Raw genomic sequence first — 18331 nt, forward strand, 5'->3', positions numbered from 1 at the left:
AGTTAAATAGACAAGGGTGATTTTGGAGCTGCCTAAACATGTGAAAGATAGCACTACACATGAGCAGCTGCTAAGTTTATGAAGCTTTTTATATCGGCTGTAAATTAATTGCCTTGAAAGTGGGAAAAAAAAAAAAACTTTCATGGTCAGACGACCGCCAATAAGAGACTTCTGTCAAATAAAAGTAACAATTTGTCAGCCTCAGCATGAGAGCTTGATAGCAGCAGATAAATGTATCACAGAATTGATGAATTGTCATCCAGATGTGAGAAGGGAGAAGTCAGACAGGAATGATCCAGCATCTGCTCTAAGACAGACTGACACACTATTAAACTGTCTTCCTGCTGAAAGACTCACGATTCTTCCAGTCAAATCTCTGTCTCACCGCACTTTCTCTGAATCTCTGAAGAAGGATAATCATTTTCATCTGACAAAAGATTTTAACACCTTTGAAGCTTTAAGGGGGCTGTACTTTCCATTTTTATTCCTATACACCAGCGAGAGGCCTGGATTGGAAACATAATGCTTTCGGGTTGTCCGTTTGTGCATCTCGTTCTTGAGAATGTGATATCTTATTAACGGACAGACGGAATTTCTTTTTTAAATTCGACAAAAAAGTTCACTTGGTCTGAATGGTTAAGGGTCAGTAATAAACGTCACCGTGTCCATTGTTGTAAATGTGATATCTTACATATCTTATCTTATTTTGCACACATGTACACTTGGACTCAAAGGTGAGTCGATTCGATTTTGGTGGTTTAAGGTCACTGTGACCTCACAAAACACCTTTGTAGTCATAACTGAAGAATGCATGCTGTAGTTTGGACATAATTCTCACAAATGCCAAACAGGATATAACACTGAAGTGATGACATTTCATATCCATCAGGTCAAAGGTCGACTTTACTTTGACATCATAATGTCCTGCAAAAATCCTGGCTAGTATTCAATACCATAACTGAGGAACAGAAGGGGAGATTGTGACGATTTCATTTTGGGAAGGACACTGTATACATGACACTAAACGTGAATGCACACCTTTAAACAGTGATGAAAATAGATCAGTATAGATCTCATGTGCTGTTGGCTTAAATATTTTTTGTGAAGCATCCATATTTTAGAATTTGTAATTCTTTTTTCTCGCTTCCATATTTGAAGCATTGTCTACTGTCATTCATATTGTGAATCATCTTTCTGTTTTATTAGGTCAGAGGTCCTCATGTTGAGCAACATTTATTCATAGCTGAACTCTAACTTTGATCTCTCTCACTCAGTGACAGATACTTTATAACTCTGGCCCCGCTGTTCTGGTCCAGCCAAAACTATTGTATGTATATTATTTTGCTAATTTATGAGCACCTGTTTCTTTTCAGTTTTAGTCTCTCTGATCTCTGTGTTTCTTGAAGGGTGGAGCTCAACCCTGCCCACCCCCTCCCTCCCCCCCTCCGACACAGTGCAGGGCAGACACGGGTGAAGGAGAACGAGAGGAGATTGTCCTCTTGTTAATCAATCACATTGATAGCGTCACTCTTGCAAAAAATACTCTAAAATATACTTGGCTCGTCATCAGTGTACAAGTACCTGAAGGGCCTGCACAAGTAAGTCTATGTGTGGGAAACACTGGATATTTTGATCGAACCCTCAGCGAGCTACTCAGAATCTTCCTTCAAAGTCTTACGTACATTATACTGTATGGTTCTTGACAGACATGGATGCAAACTCCAGCTCAGCCCTCAGATTAAAGTGGAAAACATTAACCTACCTAATTGAACACTCGTGGCCTCATTTCTAAAACATTGCGTTGAAAATGTCGGTATGGTGGTCGACAACCAGCTCCGTGGATTCTGGATTCTTTGTAGTTGAGTGGGCTTGCTGTAGTTCTTTCTAATTGTGTGTGGTCTCTTTATTGTTCGAACTGGGCTGTGCTGTGACTTGTCATTTGTACTCCAATTGTCTAGTTTCTTCATCTTAACACGGCAATTGCCTGAAATGCGTTTCAAATGGCCAGTGAGAACTCATGAATCTGTCATTGATGTCCGTTTTGTGGTCTGTTAGGCAGGAGTCTGTTGCTGGACTCTGCGTCATTAATTCTTATAAAGAGGTATTAATTGCTTAGTACCTCTGACAATTGTAGTTCATAATCACTACGGGTCATTCTACCAGCTTGAGTGCACATGTACCCAGTGGAGAGGTACTTCTTCAGTTTGGGACTGAGACCTCTCCATCTCCAGGGGGTCAGGTTATAGATCAACACAATCATTGTCCGAGAGCTCAGAGCATCAAAGGCCAACACACACTGGTAAGGACGGGCAGCTAGTTACATTATCTTACATCAAACTGGAGGGTAGTAAAAGTTCCATACACCTCTACAAAATTGCCCATATGGTCCACCCCTTTACGTATGCAATGAGGGACAATTTGGCAGTCCTCTGGTGGTTCTGTGTCAGCTGGTATCCACAACTTGAATCACTCACAGATCAGACACATGCTTCTAATCGGGATATTGATGCTGTTTTACTGTAAAATCAGCAACCCCCCCCAAAAAAAAAAAAAAAAAAAATCAGATATGTCGTCCAAAGAAACAGAATGTTTTTTTTTTTTTTTTTTTTTTTTTTTTTCAACAGTTATATTATTACTTAAGAAACTTGAATGTCTGCACTGATTCCCCACAACTTGGTTGACTTGAGGGCAGTTGAAAGAAAGGTCGGCAATGGGCAGCTTAACGGGCGGGTTAATAACCTAAACAGCGTGTCAACATAAGAGGCATTTCAGCCTTGTTTTCCACACGTTTGACCGGAAGAATATGCTTCTGTTTTAATCAATCCATCTTTTAACACAGGCCACTTAATTGTGGCATGTGCACGTAATCATTACCTGGTGCCAATTTTTGCGCTGAGTTTATTTTTCTTCCATTGTATACCTGGTAATTCAGTGGTGAGTTTGGCTCTTATTGTACTTCGTGCAGCACCCGAATGCCTTTGTAGACACAGACTGAAGTTATTGTCACTGCTTGGCTAATGTTCATGCTAGTCTCCTGTGTAGGCACGATATTGATGCGGATGTCTGCATGCATACTAGGCAATAATCACAACTTACAGCTGTGGCTGATGGTAATGTACATTGAATTTAACGAAATTCAGTTTTGACCTGAAGCTGTCAGTCAAAATCGATATCTCTTTTTTTCACAAAACAGAAATCCTGGGTCAGATCACAAACCGACAGGGCTCCAGAGTAGTAGGCCCAGGGTACACTACCTGTGTGGCGTGTGTGTTGCATCATGTGCCTCGTGTAGAAACACAACGTATGCTCTGATTATATTATGGGGATAATGTAACGGGTGAAGGGCAGTGTATTCTCGATGCTCTCTCCCTCTCCCTCTATTTCGTCTGTGTTGGTGTATGCGTCTGTGGCTCTCTCTTGGTGTAAGGAGAAATATAAATCACACGCCTGCTCTTTGGTTACAACTCCTCACTTGTCATATCTGAAACATTCAATATTGATGGCTAGTATCAAAGCTAAAATCACTGATTCCATGTTAGGACCTGCAGCAGCAGCACTGTTGGAGACATGCTGCCACTGTGGACACACAGATGCAAGCGAGCTGCGGCTGTGCAGAGCTGGAGTGGTAATGCACACGCCACGTAGGCCGTGCGTCCCGGGCCGAACCATTTTGATTTCACATGTGAGCAAAAAATCTGTCAAGTGCGACAAAACATTTTCAGTCCTACAGGTCGGGGTGAGCAGACATTTATTTAAACCCCTCAGAGGAACATTATTTGACATAAATGATGCGCAATGTCATTTTGAGTTTTGGGTCATTTTGTTTAATCTAAAATCACCCCTAGGAAGAGCAGTATGATTAAGGACACAGAAAGGAAGCTTGACTCTGAATGTGTTTTAGCGGCAGGCAGCTGAGTTGCCTGTGGGAGCGTTAGACGGTATCGACAAAGTTTTGTTAGTAACTGTAATTACAAGATTGAAAGTTAACCCTCCTCTGTTTTGTTCAAGAACAACCAAAAGTAAACCAACAGTTTACCCACGCAAAAGGCTGCAAAGTGGATGCGACTCAAACAGCAAAAGTCTATTGCTAGTTTGAAGGCTGCAGCCTTTTATGAGCAGAATTTTCCCAATGCAGTAATACATCATAAAGGCTTTTGGGATTGGCTTAAAACCTGCCGACACCTGCATTAATTTTGACAAATGAAAGCAGGCTGAGTAGTATAAACTCTTAATGTAGCTGTACATGTGTATTATGATCTAAAATTTGCAATAAAAATAAATCATACTGTCCTTCGAGCAAAACTGTTCCTGAATTTTGTGTCGATACATTTTGCTTATCGTGAGCTACAATTTATTCCAAGGAGCAGTAAAGGTGTCTCAGAGCTTTTCAACCAGCTTTTGAGCATTCAGCAGGACACGATTTGACAACATGTTGCCAATGTCTAGCAGATCTGAAAAAATGAATACTTAAAATGTATCATTGCAGTGCCAAAAGTTTGCAGTGAAGAATTTTGGGTGCAGCTAAATTATTGTGATGGTGCACCTAAATGAAAATCTTCATCCACTGTGAGAATTAGACTGAACTGACTACAATACAGTACATTTGTATATTCTATTTAAAAAAAAAAAAACACTGTAAACTGTAAAAAAAAACAAAAAACATCAGATTATCTATTTCTAAATTTACCGAGCACCAAATCTTGCACAGAAAGCTCTGCAGCACAGGCCAAATTTAGATTTTCACAGAGCTGAAGCAAAAATGAAATACTTTGCTGATACTTATTATCCATTGTTTCTGTTGTTACATAAGGGATGAGTAATTGTTCATGTTACCTTATTAACATGTTAACTCATGTTGTTATTGTCGACAGAACTATTATTTTAAATAAATAGATCAAACTAGCAAGCTCAAAAGTTGAGTTAGTACTCCAAGGTATTGAAGCTGGTTTGCCAGCTGCAGCACAGACTGGAAAGAACATTCTGATACTGAAAAGCATTTATTCTCATTTATTGGTTATGATGCAGCTGTAGTATAATGAGATTGTAGGTATTGACCCTCAGGTCGATGGAGGAAGAAGGTTTAGTCAAATGGTTTGAAAATAATACTTTGAGTAAAACTGTCCTGCACTTGATCAATATCCTATATTAATATTTAACTAGTTAATGTGTGACATTTTTAGTCATTATTATGATTATTATATTCATATATTAAAACCCTGATACAGAAGTATTGGTAGTAGCACGCCAGATTGGCTCTTACTAGCACTTACTGGGCACAATAAATCTCCGCTACGCCTTTTTACCTGAAGCTACAAGTCAAATGACTTCTACACACACTTTCGGCTCATTCAGTGACAGACCGGCCCTGTGTGACTGGCAGCTGTTAACAGCCGTTGTAGTCTTGCGGGGTCTTGGGATGTGATCCCGTTGAAATGCCCTGTTCTCCTGTCATAGCTTATATATAGAGCCAGTTTCAGACTGTACAGAGATTCTGCTTTGTTGCTGAATGTGATTAAGTACCCAAACTGAGACCATGATAAGCTACTCTCCTTTAGTATCTTCACACTAGCTGTTTTATTTTTTTTATTTATTTTGTATTTGGGAGTTGGGAGACTGACAACCATCAAATGAACAAAGCAGTATTTTAACATGCTGTAGCTACATTTTAGGCAGATATTGATGTTTGTACGTGTATAAACCCTGGAGACTGTAACTGCAGTCAAGTCTGAGTCAGGGAATCAGTTTTAGGTGTACATCTTTTTCTTCACTTTATTATTGTGCATTTACAACCTTGTACAGGAAATAAAACTGGACAACAGTACAATACTGCTTTAATGGAAAATGTTGACTGTGATGGAAATGCAAGGTCATTTGGGTTTTATAGAAAGCCTTGTTTTGTATCCAAATCGCTATAATAATCCCCCTGTATTATCTACTATTATTTAGAAATCTGAAAGACTATGAATATGGTAGATATCACGTCTGTTCCAAATCTTAACCAAAATACCTTTCTCTGCCTTCTTTATGACTGCACCACTCTATCATTCTAAATATTTTGGTCATCAAATATATTTGTATAATTCTAATCTTTGATCTGGGATCAAAAAGTTATATAACCTATAAATCACCAGGGAAAGCAAAGTACTTGATATTGTCCAAAAAAACAATCCTGTAATCGTTATAAAACATCATTTTTAATAATCCTTGTCCAATGGAAAAATAAAATAAAAAAACAAGCATAAAAATGAGTTAAACTCAACTGTGGGTGATGTAATAGAAAGGATTTAATAGCGCTTTACAGAGGATATGATGGTGGGCTAGCTCTCTACCTTTCAGACAACCAAGCTAAGATGCCTCATTTGGTCATATGGGACTGAAGCGACGAAAACAGCCCTCCATTAGCTGCATTGCACTTCGACCTGGTTTGAGCTGGTGGAAATGGTGGATTTTGCACCAAAAATTTACCGACAAGCCCTTGTTTGGCCGTTACAGCTATCTCACCACAGCCAGGTTTATGTTGAGCCACAAAAATAGTCGCTTGAACGTGGATAAAAGACCTTTGTGCCATACCAAATTGCAAGTACACTTTGCGCCGGTATGAAAATAGGGCCCTTAATGTATATTGATTGATAACACAAACTCATGCATTGACTAACATGCAAGAAAACATTCAACCTTTAGAGTTGCCAGTAGCTGTCTTTGAGCGGCAGCACAGTGAATTCAAACAATGTTTCTCTTGTCTATACATTAATAAAGATGAAAAGGTAGCAAAAAATCCTTACATTTTATGGAAAACCTAAAAAGGAAACTAAAGGTTTATGATGATGTTGTTAAACAACAATAACAATGTGCCTGGCACCATGTCTATGCCCACCTCAAGTAGGCTTCTGGTAATGCTAACCAAACCTAGCATTGATGTTGTTTTTTTAATTATTATTCAAATGAATACACTATTTTCTCATTTAGTGGACTTTATAAACCAAATGTTATATGGCAAATGTTGAAAGTAACTGACCTTTATTTCTAATAAATCTGTTTGATTATTAGAGTTACTTATATTTGTATTAAAAGAAAGCCTTGTTTTGATCTGCTCCCATTTGCCTTATTGAAGTTACTGAACTACGCTATCAATACAAACTCATCATTTTCTTTATCCAATTCCAATTAAAATCCATCTGGTGTTTCAGTAGGCAGAAACCCTTCATTTTAAACAAGGCTTTTATTCTGTAACATTTGCAGGAACATGTTCTGACTGAAATCGCACAATAACACGTCAGACAAATATCCAGAGCAACTGTTGAAATAGTAAGATTACATTGTTGACTTTATTAAAATTAAGCAAAGGAGATAGACACTATTGACTGCTGTATGTAAACGTGTCACTGTATAAGCAGTGTCAACACAACCTTAGAAAGGATCCACAACTTAAGCATGCGGGCACAGCAGTGTCACAGGTGCGCTCGAGTACTTGAACAACTCCATCCCTGGGGCAGAAGCCTAGATCTATTTTTTACAAATTGCTCCTTTAATCTTGACACTTGAAATGGCCCCTCAATAGTCTACCTTGGTGGGGAAAAAAAAAAAAAAAAAATTGTTTTATCTTAAATAATCACAATCCAATAACTCACTGCTGTATCAGAGGCCAGTTGCCCAAATGTCCAGTTTCTCCTTTTTATTGTCATGAAAAAACTTTCACATTTTCTTATGTCAAATTACTGGGCAGTAACAATAGTCTTAAAATGAATACATCATTTTTTTAAATTATTTTTACATCAAAATTGGGAATAACTACTTCACCCATGATTTAAGTGAGACCAGTGTAACAGGACCACTTTTTTGCATTTAGTTAGTATTTTATTATGTAGCACTGTTTGATTTACCTTCTTTTTCTTTTAAAATTATATAATATGGATCAAATATTTATTTTCTAAATTGAGATTACTCGAAATATATCTGGCAGTGAATTATTTTCTTTAAAAAACATGCAAAATCATGAAAGACAGTTTTGTTCTTTAAAGTGCATATTGTTAAATCTGATTGTAGCTGATTGGACTCCAGTTTCTATGATCATACAAATAATTCCATGGTCATAAATCCAACAAAGAAACAAGAGAAGAAGTTTTTTTCATCAGGCCATCAGGATAGTGAACTCCAACCTCTGTGTACCCTCAGCCTCAGCTAAATTGTCTCGTCTGGAAATATTATACTCGTTTGAGTTGCCCTTTGTACTGCATTTGAGCATGTAAAACAATGTATTGTATAGTTTGCCTACAATTACGACACCCACAAGAATATTTAGTTCTTTTTTTACACACATGTGAATTACTTTATTTGAGTCATATAGTAAGAAGCAGTTGTGAGGTATCAGTTATAGCTACACTGTGATGATTGCTGTGATAGCACCTTTACACACATGCTGACATCAGAGCAATGGTGTATCCTGAGGTGTGTTAACACATGGTGACTTGTCAAGATGTCACCAAGATTACAAAAATATAACATAAAACCATGGCTACACCAACACAGGTGGAAAGGGTCAGAAACATGGGTCAAATACTGATTAGGACATTTTTTTTTTTCTATGGCTTTGCACCATCTTGACAGTGCCTATGGTGTCCAACATGCATGGAGGCTAAGTAAAGTGGAGATCACTACATCTGACATTACGTTAATTGATTTAATGGGCCTAATAAATCGTAACTAAACATGGTCCCTTCACATAGAGCTCCTTCTAAGACTAACTGTCCTGCAACCCTGGATCTGAGGGGCTTTGTTTCACGTGAATCTATTTTAGGGTCATTAATATGAAGAAAACGCTAGAAGATCCCCTAGAGAGCACAAATCTATTATTATCTATTAGTATGGGGCACGTGCATGATACTGATGCTTCCCTTCGCCGGCGCTAGGATCCAGAGGAATGACCGCTCTCTCTCTCTCTCTCTCTCTCGCTCTCTCTCTCTCTCGCGCTCTCTCTCTCTCTCCAACCAAGACTGTTTTAAAGTCTCTGCCAGACTTGGGCTCACACGTTACTTCCTGGATGGATGGAGGAATATAAAGCTTCCAGCGTCTCTGCACTACCAACACCAACACCGACTATCCCGTCTCCCAGTGCCCGGCGAGCGCTGCCTTCACTGCCGCAGCTGCAGGACCGACGACGCGCTGTGTGGACTGTCGTGCCTAGTCTCCTCTAACCCGCTTGTCCCTTGCTGCATACACACGCTCCTCCACAAACATCAGTATCCAAAGTGTTATGCTCATATCCGGGAATATCGGGGGATTTTGGAACGGAAAGACAATTTACTGGACCTCTTAACTAAATTTCACCGCCCTCCATCTCCATTGTGCTCAGACTACATCTGTGCTGCGTCTCCGGCGCTGCTCTTTACGCAGCGAAGGCGTAACAGATTTGACAGCAAAGGGGAGAAACTCAACAGTTGTGGCTGCTTATTGTTTGCATGTCGAGGTGCATATTACTACCATGTGGAGGCTACTGCAATCGTGTTATTGCTGCTGGTGGATTTTCTCTCTCATTTTGTCAGCCTCCGTGCTCCTCTGGGCCGAGTGTCACCCTGGTAAGTTTCATACCCCTACAAGTCAAACTGAGCTTTTTGTCGCTTATGTCTACGGGGGAGCGTGATTATCACCGTGGTATTGTCAAGACGAAACGCATCCCATCACAAACTGATAGATTGAAGTCATGTCATCTCTTTTCTGTGACGGGTCACTGGCTCAGGATATTCGTGCCGTGTGCCTTGGCTTCCCCGGCACCGGCACGTAGACTGGAAACTATCGGAGATAGAACAAGCAGTTAGCGGCGTCTTTTTAAATGTAGCTGGGTGACCTGTTTGAACCCCCTCAAACCTATTCAGAGCACAACTTTTTTTTTTCACAGGAGCGAATTTTACCATGCTGTCTTCCCTCATGTAAACTCAGTCCTTCCTCTATGGCTATCCATAGTCAATTTTCTTCCTTTCCCCCTTTTTTTTTTTAATTTTTTTTTTTTTAACCCGTTAAAAGGCAATCAAACTAGAGAGGAAAAGAGGATGGTTTGGATGTCATTAAATTAGTAGCAGGTAGGGTAGGCTGACAGTTTAGTCTGGGATGTGGATATACAGCTTACAGCGAGCAAAATGTGATGCCTTGACAGCCGGCGGCACGTACGCCAAAGCCGTTATCTCACCCTGAAGCAAGACAGCAGGGCTGTGAAGACGCTTCACAACTCAGGCACACAACTCAAAAATTGCAGTTTAGGCCTGTGTGTTGATGTTACAGCTGACCTCGTGCCAGTGTTTGGGGTTGTCATGTAGTGACCCACACAAGGGGTCTGCAAATCACAGATCTGAGATCTGACTCCAGATAACCATATGACAACGTAACACTGAATACAGCCTACAAAGCATCTGAATTGTTAAAAAACAAAGACAAGAAAAACGTTCAGCATGCTGGCTTTCTCTAATTGGGCTAATCTGCAGCTATTATATAATAGGTATAATATCACATTCATTTTGTATGCGGAAGCCTCTGCTTCAATTATTTGCAAATCAAAAACCTCTGGACCCCGAACCCCACATTATGACGTCAAAAACCTCCAGGATTTAAACCCTCAGTAGCCAATATCTTAGGACAAAAAAACATTTTCTGTTGTTTTTACTGTCAGACTTTAACTGTTGTATACAATTAGAAAGTAAACCTTTTATATCAAATTTGACCTTGACCAGTATGTCCACATACACAATGTTCCTCCAGCTGTGGAAGGAATGTCTCTTGAACATTTACTGGCTGTCCATCCCTCTATGAGCTTTTTGGTTTTGATTGTGGAGTTGCACCTTTCCCTTCTTCATCACTACCTTCCCAACCTAAAGAAAAGATTCATTACGTTCATATGAGATAGTATTTGACAAATGAAGTCCCTCTGGGAGCATTTGTCATGTAAATCAAATTAGTAGCAGAAGAGTTAGATAATATTTAATTGAGCTTGAATGATGGGAAGAAAATGGAAAGCAGCCTTCATATCATAAGTAAAATGTCATCTTTTCTTGTAGTGAATTTATTGTAGTGCTTTTAAAAGATGTGGTAAAGGAGATGGATGTAATGTGGATTTATGATATGAAGTATGAAGAATGCTCAACAGCTCAAACATTTTATTCAGCTCGTAGAGCACCAAATGACAAACTCAAAATGTAACCTTTTACGTTATGATAAGAAAAAAAAAATCATTGACATGGTGTAAATGTTGTGTCATGTCATGTTTCTAATATTATAGTGATAAATAACTCAGCTCTGCTCCCAAACCGCTGTGTAACAGATCCGGTGGGGAGAAAACAGTCATAACAAGTGATTCCTTAATGGTAAGATGAAGGAGTGAATTAATGACCCCACTGGACCCTCTGTTGCATACCGGACTCTCACTGGCTCCCAAGCCGCCAGCCTGATGAGCAATTCTGGTGTTAAAATTCATCAAACTTGTATTTAAGCCGTGTAACCGTTTATAGATATGCGACACGTTTTGCGGGCCGGTTAGTCGGACAGTATTAGCCTACTTTTTTTTTAACTCTCAAAGATGAGCTCTTTTATATCCTATCGGTCTGAAAATATGTAATGAAACACACACACTCAGAATGAGAATGAGAGTGGAGTCAGAGGGCGATTTATAACACTGCCCCTGTTGACTAATTAAGCGGTGACGGCCTTAACAAATCCAAACCAGTTTTTATAAACTGTTGAAGTGCTAGGCTGACCCTCAAATTTGGGGAAAAGAAGGGTTCTTGTTAGACACAAAAGTGTTCTTTTTTTTTTTGCTGTGCCTCTTCACCCATCTATTTTTCATCTCCTATTCCATCTGATCACAAATCTGGAGAGAAATTGACTCAAGTGAGCCGAGAAGTAAGAGAGAGCTGCTGCGAGAGATGGATGGAAGAATAGGAGGACAATTTTCACCCAGAGGTTGAGAATATATATGCGGCAGTTCATGTAAACATTTATTTTTTGTACTGCTGAACAACCCAATTTTTTTCACAGACAGAATACTTAAACACATAAAAATGCTCTGGTTTCAGAATGTTTATTGACAGTACGTGTAAGACATGCAGCCAATAAATGCAATGTTTTCTGAACAGTTACAAATATTAGAAGAGGATGTACAGATTACATCATTCCTTAAATACCTCCCAAAATCCTCTGCCTGGTACTTTGTCTATGAAAGATACAATTATAAAGATACTAACATGTTTTAAGTTGGGAAAAATCTATTCCAGTGAAATACAAGCTACGTATAGGATAGAGGACGGAGGGATGGATGGATTTTCAGTTGCCAGTTTGTGATGCGTTTGTGACATGGCAAATGCCGGGGGAAGTGGGTATCGTCACTGAAGGGCAAATCCACGGCTCAGGATGTCGCACATTGATCATTTCTGTGTCTCTCTCTCTCTCTCTCTCTCTCTCTCTCTCTCTCTTATCCTCTTTTTTTCTTCGTCTCTACTTGACCTCCTCTTTCGCTCCTCTTTCCCCGTGGCTCGACCGCATGCGGTCATCACACCGGCTCCGAGCGAACCCAAGGTGGCTGGTTCATGTTGAACGGCTGGCAGATGATGTAGAAACAGAGATGAGTGCGCTTCTCTCCTGCTGGGTATCATCATCCGCAGGCTCTCAGCGCTGCTCCCCTTACCTCGAGCCTGCTCGCTTTTCTATTAATAAGGCTCTTAGCCGGGAGATTGGGTTGGAAAAGTATGGGGAAAGGCAAGATCGGCTTTCCATAAAAAAAAAAAAAAATACGTCACCCTCAGGCCACACGCAAATGTGAATCTTAGTGGTGGCTGATGATGTAAAATGAGCGAAAAAAAAAACAAAGAAAAAAAAAAACAGCATCTGAAGAATTCATTTTTAGCATCTCTGGTTTACTGGACCTCAGCGTCGAGTGAAGCTGTTGGTGAGTGAGGTGTTTTAAAGAGCTGCACTCTGTTTAAAGATTCTGAACTGTACTGTGTTGAAAGTTAAAATGCAACTGTGAAAAAACATCTAAAACTGAAATCCTCTCACTACATGTGAGGTTGTTTCATTTTGTACTCTGTGAAAAATATCTTCATACTTTTTTTTTTTTCTTTTCTATTATTCGGTCCATTTTGTGCTTCTGCACCCGTACAGAAATAAAGATGCATATTTATAAATAGATTTACATAACTTTACATTCAAGATGCATTGCAGATAAAAACGACAGTATTAAACAAAACAATACAAGTTTGAGGAAACTTTTTTTTTTTCTTTTAAGTTCTCATTCACAGAGTTTTCAGTGGTGTTGCATAATGGTGTATGTTACATAGTTATTACCTGCCTCATGTATACATGTCGTTTCCTGCTCATGAAAGTTTTGAAAACGGTGTATGGTTTTTAAGAACTTTTATTTTTTTTTTCTGTTTCGTTCATTGGACCAGCCTGAGTGACGTGATAAAGATCATCACTCCCTTTAAAATGAACGGACATTATGCATTGGAAACAGACAAATGGAAGCTGTCAGAGAACGATGTCACTGATTTATTTCGTATCACGTGTGTGAGATGTAGTATTTGTCCGCTGATTCATCAGCCATACAGCTCATCTTTGAAGATTCTCTCCATGACTTCCTGAGCTGGGAGGCTGTGACTCCTGCAATTACAGCCTCGTCTCCAACCTGCAGTGTTGGAAGAGCATTGGTAAGCTCGTTTTCAAAGAGTAGAGTGCATTGTTTACACAGGAGTTCACATTAATAATGTCATACCTCGCCGCAGAGCAACACCCGCAATGATTCAGCCAAGTGCTGTTAGAAATACAGGAAGTTTGTGCGGCGCTGTGGTGTCTACACAAGTGACCTGACTGCTGCCAACACGCCCCAGGTCGGTCACATAATGGCCGGTTTGCAGCCACACAAACATCTGTTGTTTTTTTTGGACGGGGTGGGTGGATAGAAAACAGTGAACATCACCGTTGGGCATCCGCTAGCTGACACAGGGCATCACTTTTCCTTTTTCTGTCCGCGGCGTGTGGTGTCAGCGTTGAGGCATCACGCCCCTGTCACTGTGCTGCACTTCAGCCCTGGGTTAACCAAACACACAAGAGAGAGGGAGCTAGACGGAAAAGGAAGAAGACAGAAGGGACAGGGAAAGAAAGAGATGTTTGGCCTTCAATCTGTCGCTTTCCGCTGTGAAAAATGAATGGGCCCTGTCGCTCCCGGCTGGGAGGAAAAACAGAACAGTCATTGTAATCTCACAACAAGCGCCTGAGCTAGCACATTTTTTCACCCCAACAAACACACACACTCCTCTTCCATCTATCTCTGTCTTTTTCTTCCCTAATTCCTCCTCTTTTTGTCTGCTGCGAGAATGTGTACGCACGTCCACGTGCACCTTTTCTGCGTCTTTTAAGTCCACGGGCTCATGAGACAAGTGGGTTTGTTAATCATTCTAAGCAGGCCCCGGTGTCACAGACCTTTTCTCGGGTCGTTTTATTTTTTGTTGCAGCGATACGGGGAAGAGGTTGACATTTAGGGGAAGGATTAGATATGCTTTATGGCTCTTGGTTGCCAACATTATCATTATCATCGTCATCATACCAGTGCTCACCGAGCTTTTATCTGGTCTCTGCTGAGGCCAGAAAAATGCTCACACGTCGGCTCGCGGGTCACTTTATCAGTCAGCGCGGGGCCTGTCAGCGCCACCCCGGCTTTCCTTAATAGATTGATTACAAGATACTGTGCTGTGTTTGTGTGTGTGTGTATGTAAGATGCAGCGGGGGTTGAGGGGTGGTGTTAGGCAGTTATCCATGTAGGATGCCACTTTGGTAGCTGTCGCCTTGACATGAGGAGGTAGCTGCTTGAGAGAGAGAGAGAGAGAGGGGGGGGGGTGTTGGGAGCCAGATAAATGGGGTAAGAAGAAGAAAAAAAAAAATCCTTTCTCTTGTGCTATTGATCTTTAGCAGGAAATGATGCTGTTTTGTTGCACAAAGGGGGAAACTAAAGATAAATAGGTCTGATAATGATAACAATAGTCATGACGATATTAAGTGCAGAAGCACTAATGATATCTCAAGAATACGATGAGGGGAGCTGAGCGTGGAATATCGTCTATTTTGTTTTTCGATCAGCGTTTCTGCTCGACTGAGCATGCCCGTTAGGTTTTTAATCTGTTTCTCATCTCTTTTTTCTTTTTTCCTTTGCACCTCATAAGCTTGTGGTCCCACAGTGCAGCTTGAAAATTGAGAATACTAGGAAACGCGGTGCTGTCTTGCTGAGTATTGCTGGGCCCTATTGCGTTCAGACTAAATGGGCTGCTGAAAATAGGGTATGCTTTTCAACCAACACCAAGGTTTCACTTTTTTTCCCTCTCCCCCTCCTTCTCCATTGTTCCACTTCATTGTTTTAATCAAGTCCACTTATTCAAAGAAGAGGCGGTTGTATTACCCTACCATGTTTTGGAAGATGAAAGCTACTTTCCAGCAGCACCATTGAACCTCCCATCTCTCCCCACTTTACTCACTCTGTTCATTCTGCTTCCGGCAGGGTTTTGTGTTAGCTGCCATATGTTCTGCTTCCCCCTGCCATTATCACCATCATGCTTCTGAAGCAGACATTTCATTCATACGTCTAACTAATGCTGAAACTAATGCTCTAATCTACAATCAAACATACTTTGAAACTGTCATTTAATGTTTGTGTAATCGTGTGTTACTTTTGATCAGAAGATTGCTAATCAAATCAAAATGTTACCAATTTCAGGTATTTTAATGAGGAAAACGTCCTCACAAATTCTGTATTTAAACAATAACTTTTTCTTTTTTTTTATTTCGTTTTTGGCCACTCGGTGGCACAAAACGTCCATTTGGTAGGTTATTATTTACAACTCATCTGACTTCATGTCTCTGTCCATGAAAAACATGAAAGTCATTCTCCTTTTAGCTCCATTTTGGTCCCCACCAAGTCCTAAAGAATATATCTGGGGGTACACTGCAGTAGTCAGGTACTACACGCAGTTGAATGATAATTGTAGCTTTTTCACAAGCGATAAATCATAAACAAACAAAAAAAAAGTTAACATTTTGATATATGTCTAAAATGGATACTGGAGGCAAAACTCTATTTCCGTCTTGACGTTCATATTCAAACATTTCAGGCGTTGCTCAACCCTGCAGGCAGCAGCAACAGAGTAAAAGATTAGTGGAATGTACTTCCGACAGAAAAAGCCTCCCCACGTTTGTCTTTTTTGTCTCCATTCCCATTGGACTAGCCCAATAAATGCTGCAAGACACCCTGGCAGGCTGTGGTTGCGTGCGGGCAGAAACCCTACAGAGAGCAACAAAAAAAAAACTAAGAGAAAAGAGACAGACACTACGAGATGCTGATGAGAGTGGAGAGGTATACACAGCCAAGCCCTTTTTTCCATTTTGCTAAGCGCGATGCCAGGGGAGCTTCTGTGTCACTGTGCCGGGCTGCTCCGTGTTAAAAGGAGCTTAGACTGACAGGCTGTCGGCCGGCATGGAGCCTGACGAGTCTAACCGACGGCGACGCCAAACAAACACGAGGAGGTGAGGGCAGAAGGAGATGAGATGGGAAAACAAATGGACATGATGAAAGCTAAAGAGAGAGTTCAACCTCCACATTGAAACTTGTGACAGTGCTAGTAGGTTTGGACGCCGCGAGATGCAATTCGACAGGATATTGTTGACAGAGAAGTGGCGGACGGATGCCAGGTGGTGGTTCTTTTGGCCATCGGCTCTTCTTCAACCTCCGCCGCCACCTTGGCACATGTCAGGACTTTCAGACACTTTGTGTTCTTTTGTCAGGCTCAATAGGTGGCCATTCACTCTAGAGCAGTGACAGCTCTCCGATACAGCGGTGAAAGGTGTAGATGGGTGTTCCTGCCATTTCCCAGAGCGCTCTCTCATTTTGAATGGTGAAATGCACTTCACTCGACTTCCATCAGTCATCCTTGCTGACAGTGGAATGGAAACAGCTGCTTTTTCCCTGAAAAAGGTGAAAGGAGTGTCACCGCCTTACTATGATATTTGGTGTGTCGGGCATAGTCCTTATGTTTTACATAACATTTTAGTAAGCTTCAGTTCCTCTTCTTTTTCTTATTGGCTTTTTACATCACTTCTGTCATCTCTGTTTGCTGATCTTTATTTCCTTTTTTGTTTTCTTTCATTCTTTTTTTCCCTTTTCATCTACTTACTTTATCATTTTCCCCATTTTTGACCTTCTTGTTTTTAATTTTTTCACTTCATTTTCCATTCTGTCTTTGTATTATTTCTCTCGCAACATTTTTTTTTGTTGCTCTTCTCTTCTCTGTTCTTTGGTTTTATTCCTTAGTATTTATTTGTTCTCTTTCCTTTTTGCCTTTCTTTCTGGTCCTTGCTTCCATTTTTATCCCTGAAATTTTCTTTTTTTTTTCTACTGAAAATGTAATTTCATTGTTTAATTCTTCCTTCTGTTTTCTTTCTTTATAATCTGTCTTTTCCCCTTTTTCCTTTTTTTCACCTCCTGTCTATCGCCTTTCTATTTCTTTCTTTCTTTCTTTCTTTCTTTCTTTCTTTCTTTCTTTCTTTCTTTCTTTCTTTCTTTCTTTCTTTCTTTCTTTCTTTCTTTCTTTCTTTCTTTCTTTCTGCCTTTCTTTCTTTCTTTCAGCAGCATTTGATCCATTTTGCTTACATTAACATGCTCCTATAACCATGGATTATTATTATATTACACACTATAGTTGGAATCTGGAAACTGGCCATAAAAGTAAATACAAATTTCCATCAGAGTAAAAAACAATTATGTGCGCAAGCACACACACATCTACAAAATACATTATTTCACAGTTTTTCAATGCTCACAAAGTAGCATTTGCAGTAAAAGTTATGTATAAAGTAATTGAATGCAAATTGAGGTTGACTCTCAAAGTCAGCATTAAGATGCAAAGTGTTGAGGACACATAAGGACACCTTTTAAAATCTCCTCCTGGCTGTTAATGAGGAAATAAATGTGATAATATCATATTATGAATTAAGAAAAACAGGCATCATTGGCTTTGACTCAGAGAGAGAGAAAACCAAACTCTAGCTTCTTTACAGCTTTGGTCTCATTTTTGTAGTTCTGGCCATCATTCCCATCAATGATAATTATCTTTTACTCAGCAAGTTATTTGCTGAGATCTGGCTGCTGGAATGGAGTGCAGTTTAGATGTCATCAGATGTTCACATTTAAAACAAATGCAGGAACATAAAACCTTAAGACCAGTTTTCTACTACATGTAGAACAATAGAAATATAGATCTGTGAATAAGTAGAAAAAGCAGAATGTGCGTGGGTGTTCTTAAAAATAAAT

The 18331-nt window shown here is 40.0% G+C and overlaps 1 protein-coding gene across 1 annotated transcript in view; it reads left to right on the plus strand.

The window, feature by feature from the left end:
* The first annotated feature begins 9037 nt into the window (after positions 1-9037).
* LOC138623620 (receptor-type tyrosine-protein phosphatase gamma-like) overlaps positions 9038-18331 on the plus strand; it is a 379070-nt gene continuing 369776 nt past the window's right edge. The window contains exon 1 of the mRNA XM_069703240.1: positions 9038-9572. Coding sequence (XP_069559341.1) covers positions 9479-9572 — 94 coding nt within the window. The 5' untranslated portion in view covers positions 9038-9478. The remainder of the gene's footprint in view (positions 9573-18331) is intronic.

The sequence above is a fragment of the Brachyistius frenatus genome, unplaced genomic scaffold, assembly GCF_029030835.1.
Source record: "Brachyistius frenatus isolate BFR_SWC_R1_liver_20210118 unplaced genomic scaffold, ASM2903083v1 Contig_45, whole genome shotgun sequence".
In the NCBI taxonomy this organism is placed as follows: domain Eukaryota; kingdom Metazoa; phylum Chordata; class Actinopteri; family Embiotocidae; genus Brachyistius; species Brachyistius frenatus.